This window comes from Danio rerio, chromosome 20, assembly GCF_049306965.1.
Source record: "Danio rerio strain Tuebingen ecotype United States chromosome 20, GRCz12tu, whole genome shotgun sequence".
NCBI classification, from domain to species: Eukaryota; Metazoa; Chordata; class Actinopteri; order Cypriniformes; family Danionidae; genus Danio; species Danio rerio.
The window spans coordinates 24,310,242-24,325,398 of record NC_133195.1 but is presented as its reverse complement, the minus strand read 5'-3'; the positions used below and the strand labels follow the sequence as shown (position 1 = coordinate 24,325,398).

At 36.4% G+C, this 15,157-nt stretch overlaps 1 protein-coding gene across 7 annotated transcripts in view; it reads left to right on the top strand.

Annotated features, from left to right (window-relative positions):
• The window catches only part of syne2a (spectrin repeat containing, nuclear envelope 2a), a 168,884-nt gene that overhangs the window by 27,664 nt on the left and 126,063 nt on the right, over positions 1-15,157 (top strand). For 4 of the 7 annotated variants that reach the window (XM_021468616.3, XM_068215480.2, XM_073932715.1 and 1 more), the window contains exons 7-24: positions 971-1,161; positions 1,251-1,450; positions 2,858-2,958; positions 4,103-4,192; positions 4,331-4,444; positions 4,538-4,675; positions 5,431-5,595; positions 5,682-5,794; positions 5,974-6,142; positions 8,001-8,097; positions 8,184-8,377; positions 9,421-9,591; positions 11,565-11,702; positions 11,863-11,964; positions 12,375-12,551; positions 12,642-12,800; positions 12,881-14,584; positions 14,687-14,821. In XM_021468616.3, coding sequence (XP_021324291.2) covers positions 971-1,161; positions 1,251-1,450; positions 2,858-2,958; positions 4,103-4,192; positions 4,331-4,444; positions 4,538-4,675; positions 5,431-5,595; positions 5,682-5,794; positions 5,974-6,142; positions 8,001-8,097; positions 8,184-8,377; positions 9,421-9,591; positions 11,565-11,702; positions 11,863-11,964; positions 12,375-12,551; positions 12,642-12,800; positions 12,881-14,584; positions 14,687-14,821 — 4,158 coding nt within the window. The remainder of the gene's footprint in view (positions 1-970; positions 1,162-1,250; positions 1,451-2,857; positions 2,959-4,102; positions 4,193-4,330; positions 4,445-4,537; positions 4,676-5,430; positions 5,596-5,681; positions 5,795-5,973; positions 6,143-8,000; positions 8,098-8,183; positions 8,378-9,420; positions 9,592-11,564; positions 11,703-11,862; positions 11,965-12,374; positions 12,552-12,641; positions 12,801-12,880; positions 14,585-14,686; positions 14,822-15,157) is intronic. The other 3 variants (XM_073932716.1, NM_001365331.1, NM_001365330.1) reach the window with 1 other exon arrangement.

Genomic DNA, 15,157 nt, shown 5'->3' with positions numbered 1-15,157 from the left:
AACTCCTTTCCTTATCTATATGAAAGAGAAAGAAAAGAGAAAGTAAAGAGACCGATTGAGCAGGCTCGTTCTTTATCTTCGCGATGCAGATGGTCTGTTCAGTTTTTCCTCTTATAAAGTCCACCATGTAAATAGCAAATGCGCCATGGCGTGACACAACTGACTCTTAAAGTAAATGAGAGATGAGACTCTGATTGGTTTATTCCCAAAGCACACCCATAACCTATTAAGAAAATAAGCACAACCCTTGTTTGACCATGTGCCACGGCGCAAATCGTATTTTTCTCCGTCCTTAAAATAGCAAAAGTGGATTCAAACACACCCCTAATGCTTTTGCACCATGCGCTTTAGACTTTTCGCTTAGATTGTTAAAATAGAGCCCATATTCTTTATTGTTCAAGTTCAACAGAAGAAACTCAAATAGGTGCAAAAACCAAATGATGGCAAGTAAATAATGAAGTAATTTACAATTTTGGGTGAACTGTCCTTTTGAGAGTCACGCAATCTGTCAGAAATCTATAAAAAAACAGTGATTTGATGCATATGATTTTTATGATCAATTATTATGAATTTTTACAGTTATGTTGCTAAAAAATTTAGATGTATAATTAAAAAGAGCATATTTTTAAAAAAAAAGTATGTTTATTGTAACATTTGATTAGTTACATTAATAAGATCATTACAATTAAAATATTAAAATATAACGGTTGTTTGCTGATTGTTTAGGATTTTTCTATATCTGCACTCTTAATTTCGATTTTCTTTTTCAAACAATGACTACAGACAGCTTTTACCCTCTGCAATAGACAGTTATGTTCTATATACAGTAGTCTTTTTAGTACAGATATAGCCAGCATGAAGAGACAACACAGTTAGCTCTTGTTGTCACTAATGTTGCAACTCTAAATGTTCATTTTTTTTTCTTTTTCTTTTTTTATGATTAAGCACTCTCTTCTCCACATTATTACAGATAAAGGAGCTAGCCAGTACCCTCTCATTTGGATCCCGTTCCTCCTCCCTGGACTCCCTGTCCAGTCTAGACTCTTTTTCTGGTTCTCCAGCCAGTAGTCCAGTTCCTCGAGGAGCATCACCGCTCCACACACGCTTCCGTCTGTCTGCTAAAAAAGCTCTGCTCCTGTGGGTTCGGGACCAGTGCCAGAAGTGAGCTTCATCTTGCTCATGCTATTCAAAGACTTTTATTAGATGAGTTCTCTCTACATAAATGTTGTTGGTTTTTTTTTTTTCTCCAGAGTCGGCTGTCCAGCTAGCGTGAGAGACTTTAAGTCGAGCTGGAGGAGTGGAGAGGTATTTCTGGCTATCCTCTGCTCCCTCAGGCCAGATCTGGTGGATCTCTCCCAATTTCAGACCAGCAGCAATCAGCAAAACCTGGAGAAAGCTTTTTACCTTGCTGAGAAGGAGCTAGGGATTCCCAGACTACTTGAGCCAGAAGGTGAAGCCTATTATGTTTACATTTTTTCACCTAAGCCGACTGCTGTTCTATTAGACTAAAGGGCTTTATTCTGTGTAAACAACCATCCTGGATGTACTTAATTGCCTATTACATGGACACAAAACATATAAATTAGACCTAAAACATTGTTCTAAGATGAAATAGTTTATTCACTCCTAATTAAATGCAAAGCTGATTGAATTGAAACTGTGATTGGAGCTGATGGAGCATACAATAAAAAGTGATGTGAAAGACATATATATGATGTAAGCATATATGTAAATGGATGTGAACGTATTCACTGATGGTCAAGGTGATGTGAGGTTAATTTTTTTTAATGGCACGATAGTAGTAGTTTATGAAAAAAACGCAAATGATAATTTTACTGAAAACACATACATTTGAATACAAAATTATTAACTCTCCTGTCAAATTTTCCCAAGTGCCGTTTAACAGGGTTTGGAAGTTTACTACAGTATTTCATATTATATTTTTTAATATTTAAAAATAAAATAAAAATCTATTAGCTAACCTTTTAGGTTGGCTGGAATAAAACATGACAATATTGAAAAAAGGTCAATATTGTTAGCCCCCTTTAGATTTTTTTTTTCTTTCCGATTGGCTACAGAACATTGCACTGTTGTCTAATGACATGCCTAATTACCCAACTTGCCTAGTTAACTTAATTAATCATTTAAAATGAACTTGAATAATAGCATCTTGCAAAATAACTGTTTTGTTCTACCGTCATGGCAAAGACAATGACAATGGTTATTGGCGTCACGGTGGCTCAGTGGTTGGCACTGTCAACTCACAGCAAGAAGGTCATGTGTTCGAGTCCCGACTGGACAATTTGGCATTTCTGTGTAGAGTTTGCATGTTCTTCACGCGTTGGCGTGGGTTTTTTAGTAAACTAAATTGGCCGTAGTCTATGAGTGTGTGTGTGAATGTGAGAAACTATGGTTGTTTCCCAGTACTGGGTTGTGGCTGGAAGGGCATCCACTGTGTAAAACATATGCTGGAATAGTTGCCAGTTCATTTCACTGTAGCGACCTGTGATAAATCAGAAACTAAGCCGAAGGAAAATTTATGAATGAATGAATGAATAAATAAATGAAAAAATGAATGAATGAATGAATGAAAGAATGGATAATATGTTATTAAAACTATTATGTTTACAAATGGGTTGAAAAAAAATCTTCTCTTTGTTAAACAGCAATTGTGAAATATTTTAATACTAATTTAAATTTCACAGGTTGTTAATTTTTGTTTTGTTTTTTACTTTTCCCCTGGCAAATCCAAAAAACAATTTATTAATATTTTGTATTAATAAATTGTGTGCAATGTGTTAATGCTTTATTAAGCTTTTTCAAAGTTGAAGCAGTTTTAAAACCTTTTCCTTCACAGACGTTGACGTCAGTAACCCTGATGAGAAGTCCATCATGACATACATTGCTCAGTTCCTTCAGTACTCCAATGATTTACCTTTATCTGATGATGATATTGAGGTGAGACCATCTACATCTACATGTCCCAGCCAGGGGTGCGTTTCCATATACCATCATTAGCCAACTAATGTCCCAAGTTCCGTTTTTACAAACATAGTTTGTTGATTTGGCATTTCCTAAATCCATCGTTCAAACGAACATTCGCAAACTGCGTTGCAAACTTGTACACTTGCAGCTACACCAAAGCTGTAGTTAGAAACTTCTATTCCCAGTTATTCTATTCGTTTAGAACGTTCTGACATTTAAACTTGGAATTATTAAAAAAATAAATAAATAAAGTTTCAAAGTATTTTTGCAGTTCTGTTTTAGCGATCTTCATGTTTACAGTTGCGCTTCCTTAGCAGTGCACTTTGAAAACATTGATGTAATTTTGAACAGAGCCGTGGCTCATGACGAAAGCTTTAGGTGACCTATTATTTAAAAGCGGAATTTATGTTATGCCTCCAAAGCTTGTGAAAACAGAAAAACATAACATACGTTAATGCTTTTAATTTATAGTATTTTTTTATGAAATATCTGTACTGTATATGGCATGGGCCTGCTGGTTAGAACATTGCAGCAGTGGTTTGTACGTCAAATTGTAAAAGTAGACTTATCAAAAAATAAAAAATAAATAAACAATATCCTACTTAATAATGATAATAATAATCATAACCTTAATAATAATAATAATAATAATAATAATAATATTAATAATAATAATAATAATAATAATCATCCTTAATATTATTATTAAAGCAGGATGTGTTTTTACCAAAATTAATATTGGATTTTTCTTTAAATGCGTGTAAAACAATATAATTAGCACAAATAAATTATGGGGTTCTTCTCTAAAGAAGTTGTTACAACCCCATTTACAGCATTATTATGAGCGTTTTACGTTATAACTAACGTGGTTCAAATGATGGATCTGCGACAGAGAAACTACGAGTATTGGGAAACACCCGTCACTACATCGTTCTTTTCCCAAACGATGCATCATACTATAATGAGTTACATTGTTGTCTGCGAAACGCACCCCAGATCTGTGTCTTTGCTTCATCTGTCTCTTTTTCATTCTTCCTTCTTTCTCTCTCTTTTAAACCCCCTACCTTTTATTATTGGCTATTCCCTCTCTCTTTCTCCCCCTCCTGGTCGGACACAGCTTCAAACTCTGCTTTTTCCTACATGCTTTTCTCCTGTCAACCTTCCCACACACTTCACTCCTGCAGTTCTGGCCTCCCCACTGCACCAGGTACAGACATCACAGGAGTGCATGTCAAGTTTTCTTCGCAAAATATCATTCCACAATCAACGTCTACTTGTTTCAGCATGCTTTCTGATTTAACAATAAATCGCTGATTGGTTTATCTGTTACCTACCCTGCCCTCAGGCTTCACCCAGTCAGAAAGCCAGAGAGATGAAATGTTGGCTACAGCGAGCTTATCAGGAGTTGCTGGATTCATGGATTTCCACTGAGGGGAAGGGATACGCAGAAAGGTACCAGGTATGCTGAGTGTTCAATTGTAAATCAGTGCCTTCTAATGTAACATGCAAGTGTTATGTAAATCTCTGAACAAGTGGTTTTGTTTTATTCAAGGCATTTCAGAACTTTGTGGGCACGTATTATGAGCAGAGACGTCCAGTTATTCCAGTGCTCAGTGCAATGAAGCGATCTACTAAACCCAACGAGGAGCAGATGGAACTGAGAAAGGCCTGGGATGCCATGGAGGAGAGGGTACATTCAGTGAATTCAGAAAAATATGGAAATTAGGATAGTTCTGAAAATCTTTGCATTCTTTTTTTCGACAAAAGTGTGAATGTGAAAGAGTATAAACCCTGTAAAAGAGTATCGTTTCTAACTATGTTTTGATTCAAAGCCACTATAAAGCTGAGATCAAAATAAGCGTGGTAAACATTAGACATCAGTTTTTGTAACAGTTATTAATTAATTGTCTGATCGTGCTTGTTCAGTTCAATCCCAGACCCTTGAGATAACCACAGAAATAACATTAAAAAGTGTATTATGCTGAATAATAAATCAAAATATATATTACAAGTGCCACAAGTTAAAAAAACAAGGGGTAATATACTACTATTACAAGTTATATTCAAAAAACATACATGTTTTGCATATTTTATCAATTTGAAATGTAGCAAACAAACATAAATTAATGGTTTGATTTGTTTTTGATGTATTGCTATCATTTGATGTGGACAGCTGCCAGTCTTATGGGATTTGGATGCATAACAATTTGTATATTTTGTTCTAAAGGCTGTTATTTGCAACTGTACATTGACGTTATAAATCCCTTAATATCTAAAGAAACCCCTTTTGGAGTTAAATTAAATTAGTTGATTTGTTTATATTTAAATGTGTGAGACATTCTTTAATTGTACCTTTTATTGAAGACATCTTATTAGGAAAGAAAAAGATTTCAGGGTACAATACATTTGAATGACAAACAAAAAATATTTGTGCATTCTCCCTAGTTACAAGAGTACAAAAGTGAGCTTGATGTTGGTTTGCCAGCACCTCTGAACACACTAGGCCAGTGGCTTCAACACATAGAGGCTGTGCTTACTGAAGACAGCAGCAACACAGAAGATCATGCCCTTGCTGCCAGAGATGCCAGACATAAGCAAGAACAGCTGAAGGTCAGTGTAATGCCAGGTTTTTTCATGATTCGATAGGTATTTCTGAATTATATACATGTTTGTGTTTTCTCTTGCTGCTTCCTCAGGTCCTGGTTGAAGATTTAAGCCAGCACTTGAACACACTTCATCACTACTGTAACGCAGATGATGATAACTGTCCTCAAGTACCAGTCGAGAAGCTGGAAGAGATCAAAAGACGGTTGGGCATACCATATTTTTTCAGACCAGCAAATGTTGTGTTTTTTAATATTCTGAGATGCTGGTGTCCACATCAGGCTTTATAAGTAACCATGAATTGTCCTGGAAATGTGCTAAATCAAGATGGTCTTTTCAGCAGATATTCTGTTTTTTTGTTAATTTTCCTCATTGTTTTGTTAGTTTCACCAGTGCCAGAGTAACAGCCAAGTACCACGGCATCAAGCTACAATATAGAGAGCAGATGCACCATGTTTATGACCTGCTGGGACGTCTGAAGTCTAAGCTGAGCTTGTGGAAAGGACCTTATGGCTCCCAGGAGTCTGTGCAATCTCTTCTACAGGATTGGCATGTATGTGATCATATAGAACAGTTATTGCATTGCTGTGGTTTCTCTTAAAAAATGATTTCTGTGTTCAATTTAAAGTTAATTTAAAAATGTTTAAATTCAATTTAAGCTTAAAAATAAAATAAAGTGTGTACACTGTAAATATGCAAGGTTATGTGTTATTGGAGATGCAAAAATATCTAAGATGAGCTGTAATTCTAGCTTGGACTTGGTTTAAAACCTCGTACATTAAGTCATAAATACAGTTTTATTAAAATATTTAGCATTTTGCAGACTCTGCAAGGTATGCCTGAACGTTTAACTTCACATTCTGTTTGTAAAATGTTAAATGAAGGGTTATAGTATAAAAATAGCAGTTCCAATAGTACTTTGAATAAAAAAATTGTGTAGATAAAAAACAAATTGAATAAATTTGACAGGGTGATGAGCATAACTTCATGACTGCAACAGTTTGTTCTTGAGCGTAAATTACATGGTCAAGTCAGAAAACTGATTTTTTTTCAATGTTTATTGTGACAGTACACAAGGACTACAAGTGCAGTACTCTGAGCTCATGTGCTTTATTGATCAGACAATAGTTATAGTGCTAATATGATATTGAAAATTACCCGTTGAATTTCTAAAATTACAAAGGAACATTTTTTTTCCTTTTTCTTTTTGAACTATGTACAAATTGCATAAGTAAAATTCATCCTGTTAATCCTGAAGCTCAGTCAGTTTGCTTGCCTTTTTAACCATTTAATAAATGTTCCTGCAATAAATGAAAATAAAGAGTACTAGAGATTACAATTTCAACTCAGAATTTAACTTCACACTAGGTTCAGTCTCAGACTGAACGTTAACATAATTTTAAAAACATAATGCACACAAAAAGGAAATTTAAAAAAAAAAACTTTATAATCTGAATAATAGAATTCTACAGGATTTCCAGTGGACACATACTGTATAATATTAATGTTTGGTCCATCTGGAAACACAGCTATTATGATGCCAAACCTCTTCATGCAAGAAGAAAGCCATTGTGTTTACAAGTTATTGTATTATAGTTGGATAAATGGTGCACAAAGATTGTCAGGATCAAATAGATGCTTTGTAAAAAGCTTTTTAACACTTCCACACACATCCATGACATTAAACAGAATGTTATTGTATCGTTTAAAAAGAACAGAATTAAACAGAATGTACTGTTATTGGTTGCTCTGAATTGTATTGATCAGACTTCTGCTTGGGCGGTCTTGGACCATTGAAGTCTAGCTGCCTTTTCAAATCTTCTGCTTTCAATCAAGCAGAAAGCAGAAGACTGTTTTCATCAAACTTTGATTTTTTCAATGATCTTTTACATTATCCTTTGGGTTATTGACAAAGTTTGCTAATTTTTGTTAATTAATAAAGATTATCAAGGCTTGAATTTTAAAGCAAAAATAATACAAATACGTTAAATAAAGCTACACGTACAAAAAAAACAGATTAAAACATCTCTTTTAATCTTTAATCTACATGTCGGAGAGTTTGAGTAAGAATGAAGTTTACAAGAGAGTATAAAAACAACAAGGCTGTAAAAGTGAGTAGATGAGTTTTCCTGGAGTTGTGGTGATATATTTGACAGCCATTTAACCACTTGCTAGCAAGCACTCATTTTCAAGACATGGAAAAGCTGAAAGTTTTTATTGTAGAATAAAACATAAAGATATATTGAGTTTGTGTTAACCACACACCCTATATCAACCAAAAACACATTTAAAAGTCCATTGACGGTAAAGTTTTTTATTTTTTATTTATTTTTTTACTTTTCTCTTTAACACTACACTGTTACTCTAATTCAATCTTTTAACTATTAAATAATGTATATATCTTCAACTAGGAAACTGTTGACAAGGAAGGCCTGGTGTGGAAGTTGAAGGAAGCTCTACATAAGCTGAAAGACACAACAATCAGTTATGCAAGCAAAGCAGCCCTGGGTAAGTTTGTATTAAATCCATTAATAAAAGTCATTGGCTTCTTCCTATTACTTCTATCTGATTTGCTCTTTCTGTTTCTTTTGCAGCGGACGACTTGCCTGTGGTAAACAGGCAGGTAAAGGAAGCTGATAGTGAAACAAGAGCCATCACTGATGCTGCAGAATCAGTCAAGTCTACTATGGAGCGTGTGCTGGGTGCATGGGAGTCCTACAAAGACTACCTGTATCGGTTACAGGTCTGGCTGGGGCAGGAGAGTCAAACACAGATGCAAGAGAAAGAGGTACAATACAGCATTTGATAACTGACATTATCAAATGCTGGTGTCTTGTTATTTTATTAGAAAATCTTATTTCATTAGTTATTATAATATCAGAATAGTGATCATCTTTTTTTAGTCTCTTCAGGATTTTGCAGGACATTTTTCAGATTCCTACTAAAAGGATTGCAGTGAAAATTTGCAAAAACATTTTTTTATTTTTGTGCCGTTAAAATGAAGTAAACACTGAGAAAACAAAAACAGAAACTAATGTCTACCCTGTAAGAGCCATTTAATATCATTTATTATTAGAGCTCAAATTCATCTACAATTTAAACATGTTGATATGTTTAATTGTGTACATTGTTGATTTCACCACTGCTCCTTTGTTTGTAATGGTTTGCTCTGCCCTTAATGGACTGTTTTAAGTTACATTACAAAATGGGAAAATGAAAAGAACGAAAGAAAGACGGAGAAACACAGTTTTTTAACAAAGTGTATTGTTATAATGCTTGAAAATGTAGTAAACATTGTTAAATGGAAAGAAACGTTTTTATTGCCCGAGTGATTTTTTTATTTTTTTTAATTCTGATACCCCACAAACCTATAAAGCACATTTTATATTTGATAGACTACAACTAATTAAAATAAGCAACATTTTAAAAATGTCTTTCAATTTAAACAAATGTTACAATTTAAACAAAGTTATATTTATCACTCAGAGGATTGTTAACATAATTGACAATAACAGTGAACATACACATAATATTCCATGCCAGTCACTTAGAGGGCATCCACATAATATTCTCCACTGGTCACTTTGGGGGATGTCTGCATAATATCCCCCGAACTGTACAAAACAATTGCAGGGTCCTCAGAATTTTGTGATATTTTCTTGATTTTGTGATAAATTTTGTGATGACGAATTCATGAAGAGACTGCTTCGTCCTGTTTGTTGTGTTCAAGACGTACACTTTTCTAACTTCAGGTTATGGCTGATGTTTGTGTGTAGTTGCTTCATTTTTCATGGTTTGCTTGTGTTTTTTTCTTTTCTTTTGATAATGCAGCAGAAGCGTTTTTCCTCCAGCGAGAATGAGTGGAGTACACGTCAAGCCCAGCTGAACGAAGCAGGCAACTTTCTCATTGAGATGAGTGATACATCCACCAGCCATTCTCTATCTGATGAGCTCCGCAGGCTCAACATGCAGTGGGCTGACTTCATAAAAAGGACCAAGTTTGTGAGTTTGTAAAGATAAACCATTGTCTTGTAGTTTTCAGTAGGCTTCAAAATTAACACACTTAACATTTTAAGCCTGTTTGAATGATGATTTACATTAATTGTTAACTTTTTTTTTTATAACTCCACACTATAAATCATTTACTAAGCATTCGCAAATAGTTAATTCATCATTTGTTATGCATTATTTTTACTAGGGGTGCACAATATATTGTTTTTACCTCGATATCGATAGCAATGTGATCATTTGCAATAGTTACATCACGAGTATACACCATGTTGAGTCTGGATTATTTGTATCATTTTGCAAGTGTTTTAAAGGCCTGTGAGGATTTTAAAAACGTTCAGGCATAAGAAGTTGCACTGTTTATAACTTTGAAAAATAAATAAAGATTAATTTTATAGACTTGCTCATAAAACAAAATTTTTTTGTAGTTTTTTTTTATTTATGTTTTATGCACTCCCAATCAATCTACAATTATAAATTCTTTCCAGTTATTCACCCGAACTCATCTGGTGAAATTGTCTTCATATAACAATATATATTGCAGAATAAAAAAATATTGCAACGTTAGATTTTTCCAATATCGTGCAGCCCTAAACTCTACATTAATAAACATTAGTAAGCAGTTACAAAACTAGAGCTTCAAATGCTGTGCTCTTGAATTATAATTTCATGTCTAATGTGCTTAATGATTGCATTTTCATACTTTGCATTATTGCATTATTTACAAAACATTTGTGTTTAAAAGTAGTAGATGCTTTTTAAGATCATTCAGAATAAGTAAATATTTTACAACGGTCAAAATTTTCACAGTTGCTCAACAATTAGAAATTGTAGAATAAATAAAGTTTAAACCAAACAATTAATAAAATAGATTAGATTTGAGATTCAGTATTGTTCGAACTAGCTCTCTGCAACTCTCACATGGTTGCCCACTGACGCTAAGCAGGGGTGTGCCCCGTCAGTACCTGGATGGGAGACCACATGGGAAATGTTGGTTGCTGCCGGAAGTGGTGTTAGTGAGGCCAACAGGGGGAGCTCAACCTGTGGTCTGTTTGGGACCTAACGCCCCAGTATAGTGAAGGGGACTCTAAACTGCTCAGTAAGCCCTGTCTTTCGGATGAGATGTTAAACCAAGGTCCTGACTCTCTGTGTTAAAAATCCCAGGATGTCCTTCAAAAAAGAGTAGGGTTTAACTCCGGCATCCTGGCCAAATTTCCCCTTTGGCCTCCGATCAACTGGTGTGTGGTGTGCGGTCTGGCCCAGTAAGGCTGCTGTCGCGTCATCCAGGTGGATGCTGCACACTGGGGGTGGATGACGAGATTCCCCCCACTGTGTAAAGCGCTTTAAGTGTCTAGAAAAGCGCTATGTAAATGTAAGGTTGTCTATTTTTAACTTTACCTTTAAAAAAAAATCAACACGCATGTCAGTGTGTAGAATGAGTACAAAAGTATGTGTTTGTGTATGTGTTGCACGTTGCAAGTGGTATTCATTATTTTTCACAATTATTTATGGAGAAAAGGAATATGCAGAATATAGTTTCAAAGCTGTCAAGCAATATTTACAGCTGGTGAATCTGCTCAGTTTATTCATAAGCAGGTGTGGCGGAAAAGTTTATTTTGCTGTATGAACTTGTTCAACAGGATTGAATAAAGAGTTTTGTTTTTAAACTGCTGAGACCCAGCCTTCTCTTATCCTCTTTTAAGTTGCATACCTTTTGGTGGATAGTTCAAACTGTTTTTACCTTTCTTGCATTGACAAGTTGGTATACTTCAGCCTATTGTGTTTTCAAAACAAATGAGCATACCTATGGTTTTCCATTTCATCATTCGCACTTGCTGTTCATTAAAGTATCCGATTTTTTTTTTTGGCCTTTTGATCTGTCGTTTCACACCCATGTGACAAATGTTTTTTAAAAGTTGTTCTTTTTTTAATAATAAATTTTGTTGTTGTGAATGGCATGTTTTCAGGCAGTGACCCATCAGCCCATCTGTACAGTTCCAGGTGTTCAAACTGCTCAAGGCCTGATGCAGGAATCGGGCTGTGTACTTAGAGATACTCTCGAAGTGTCATCTGGACCCCTGCGCATTTATAGAAAGAAACTACAGGTATACTGAGCTCTCTGTTCAAGCTGCAAACTTTTACAGTTTGTATGGTGGTTCTAGATCTATTCTAGCTTTTGTTTTGGTTTCTTATTTGCTTGTCTTAGCCTTTACTTACAAACATTTTCTCTTTGTAAAAAAATGTGTTTTTCTTCCTTTTCCTCAGGGCATAATTAAAAAGATTTCAGAGCTTGATTTAAACTCAATATATCCATCTCCAGACTGCAAAGAGGAAACTCTTCACAAACTCAAGCAAGCACTGCTAGAGGTTAGGAAATAATCCATCAATGTTTCATTTATTAGTTGTGTACAATATGGGGTTGAAATTAAAAGTCATATATCAGTCATGTCTGTGAAAGAAATAAACAGTTTTTTTTTTTTTTTACTGAATCAAGTCTGTAGACTGATTCATTTGCATTTGTAGATATCAATTTAATTTATTAAGACTGTCAGTAAATTGTGTTCCTGTATTTTGTGTTAGTAGTAGGTACACTGACTCCAATGTTAAGGTGTGTTGTCAGTATTTCATTTTTATTTGGTTTCTCTCTATAGAAGTTCTATCCTGACACCCCCAATCTGGAACCCTTATCTTTTTCTTGGATGAACTACTTTTCTTAAATATTGTGTGATGCTAATGCGAGTAATTGATGACTAAATATGTGCTCTTTTTTTGGCCAGATGTATAACACTTTAAACCGAGTAGATCAGGTGTGTGAGGGGCTCCAGAGAGCGGCGTCTCTTCTTGAAGGCAGATTAGCTGAGCTTGAAAACTGGAGCACAGAGGCCCAAGAGGTCTGCCAGCACCTAAGCAGCAGGCAGCGTCGAGGCCACTTGGAGCCACATCTTAGGGCTAAAGTGAGTAGAAATTGGCTTTGATTGGCATAGTTAATTTGGATACTTAAAGCAGAGCTTTCAAACTGTCATCCCTGTTGATTCCTGTTGCAGGCTTTGATATCTAGAGGTCTACAGTTGGAAGGACAGGTGGTGACAGAGGGCGAGGACCTGCAAGTTCTCGTGACATCTTTGCAAAAGAACTTCACCCTGCCTTACCTCAGCATAACAGACCTTCAAGACCGACTGAAGCAGACAGTCTCTCTCTGCCAGGTGTGTTTCATTACAGAGCAGGTTCTGTGGAGGAAGTTGAAAGTTTTATAACATCTCGCATCTTTTTGTATGTCTGTCAGGAGGTTACTGAGATGCTCAGTTGTCATGGAGTAAAGCGTGAAGGACAGCCTGAAAGTGCACGGCCTGCTTCCAAGGTTTTTGTGCATACACTTTCTCAGCCTGAATTTCAAACTGGAAGCATTCAGCACTATCAGATGTTCTCTCGAAGCAGCAAACTTTCCTTAGACAGCCCAGTGGAATCTCAAAAACAAGACTTTCATTCCTTTCAGCTGCAGACACCATTTGAAGCCACTGGTGGTGCAAAGCACCAGGCCCTCAGTCAGTTTCATGATAAATCTCCCGAAGATCAAAGGAAAGCTAAATGCCAAATACAGCAAGCAGACCTCAAACAGCCTTTGTTGTCATCCGTTGTTGGCAGGAAGGTTCAAATGAAACCCCAGACTAAAGTTCATCTTATCTCTGTAGACTCGAGCCAAACCTCGTGCCCTGGATCCTCAGGACCTTTTCAGGTTATCTCTGTAGAGTCAAACCAATCCAGCAGCATTGAACCCTCAGTCCCTCTCCCAGTTGTTTCTGTAGATTCAAGCCATACAAGGGGCTTTAGACCATCAGAAGTTCAGGTTGTCTCTGTAAACACAAGCCAGACCATTAGCTTTGGACACTCAGACACTCTCCATAGTATCCCTATTGAGTCAAAACAAACCAGTGGCTTTGGAGCATCAAGCCCTCTCCAAGAAATTTCTGTACACTCAAGTCAAGCCAGTAGCTTTAGACAATCAGAACCTCACGTTTTCAGTGTAAACTCAAGTCAGATGAGTGGCTTTCCACCCTCAAACCGTCTTTGGGTTAGCTCTGTAGGATCAAACCAAACCACTGGCCTTCAATCCTCAGACCCTTTACAGGTTATGTCTGTTGAGTCAAGCCAATCTAGCAACATTGGATCCTCAGAACATCTTCATGTTACCTCTGTAGAATCACAACAATGCAGTGAGCCCTCGGACCCTCTCCAGGTGGTTTCTGTAGACTTAAGCCAAACAAGTGGCTTTAGACAATCAGAGGTACAGGTTGTTCATGTAAACACAAGCCCGACCATTGGCTTTGGACTCTCAGATCCACTTCAGATTATACCTGTAGAGTCAAACCAAATGGGTGGCTTTGGACCAATGGACCTTCAAGTTGTATCTACAGACTCAAGACAATCTACTGAGCCATCAGTTTCATCCAGCACTATGTCCAGCACAAGCACTTTGATTAAATCAGATACCATGACTCCACTAAGAATGCCAATTGAACAGCACCTAGCTTCACCACCAACACGCCAAGTTCAAACCTTATTAGCACCCTCGAAGCAAAGACAAACTGTTCTAGTCAAAAGTTGCAGCTTTACCCAGCCCCATGATGAGCAATCGCAAACCCAGTCTGCTTCCTGCCAAAGCACTTTAGGTGAAGCGGTCACAGTGACTCGGCTAAGAACCCCAATTAAACACTTCTTTGATTCACCACCAAAATTGCAATCTCAGACCTCAGTGACAACTTTACACCCAAAACAAAGGGTTTTAGCAAGAAGTCACAGCTTTCCACAACAAGTACAGGCTTCAGGCGTTCCTCATATCCCAGTTCAGAATGAGGTGTTTGCCAGAGCTCAGGCTTTAGCCAGGAGCAGACTGGAGAAAGCCAAAAATCACCTGGATGAACACATACAGGATGTGATTACTGTGATCCGTACCAGAGACAAATCTAAAAAACAAGGCAAGAAAAGACAGGTGAGACAAACTTGTAAAATAATGGTTTCTAAAAATATTAAATAGTCAGCCAAAACACATACTGTAAATTATTAACAACTTTTTGCTATTTTCGTCCTATAGGCAATATCACGTTTTTTGAGGCCTACAGTATTGGAGACATTTCTAGAAGCCCTAAAGGGTATGGGGGATTTCTGCTCTGATGCCCAGCTCAGAGACATGGACCTCCTCTCTCAGTCAGTCAGGACACAGTGGGAGGTAAGAAAAAATCAGGGTTACTCCTTACTGAGATTACACTAATACGTTTTAAGTTTTTTTTAAGCGGCATAGAACAAAAACGGTCCACATCCACACTGGTAGTTCACCTAGCTTTTCTGAAAAGATTTTCGTCCACACTATACCACTGAAAACGCGGTATGAATCTCATCTGTCATACCTACCCAGATCAGAGCAGTGCATGTTGGACAGGTAATCAAGAATATACCGCTGGATGTATAGTTGTTAAACGTGATGTTTAATTAATCTTGTCTTTATCTAACGTTTTTTTGGTCTTTTGAATCTATTACTTGTTATCAGGTAATGTGTTTTGGCTAA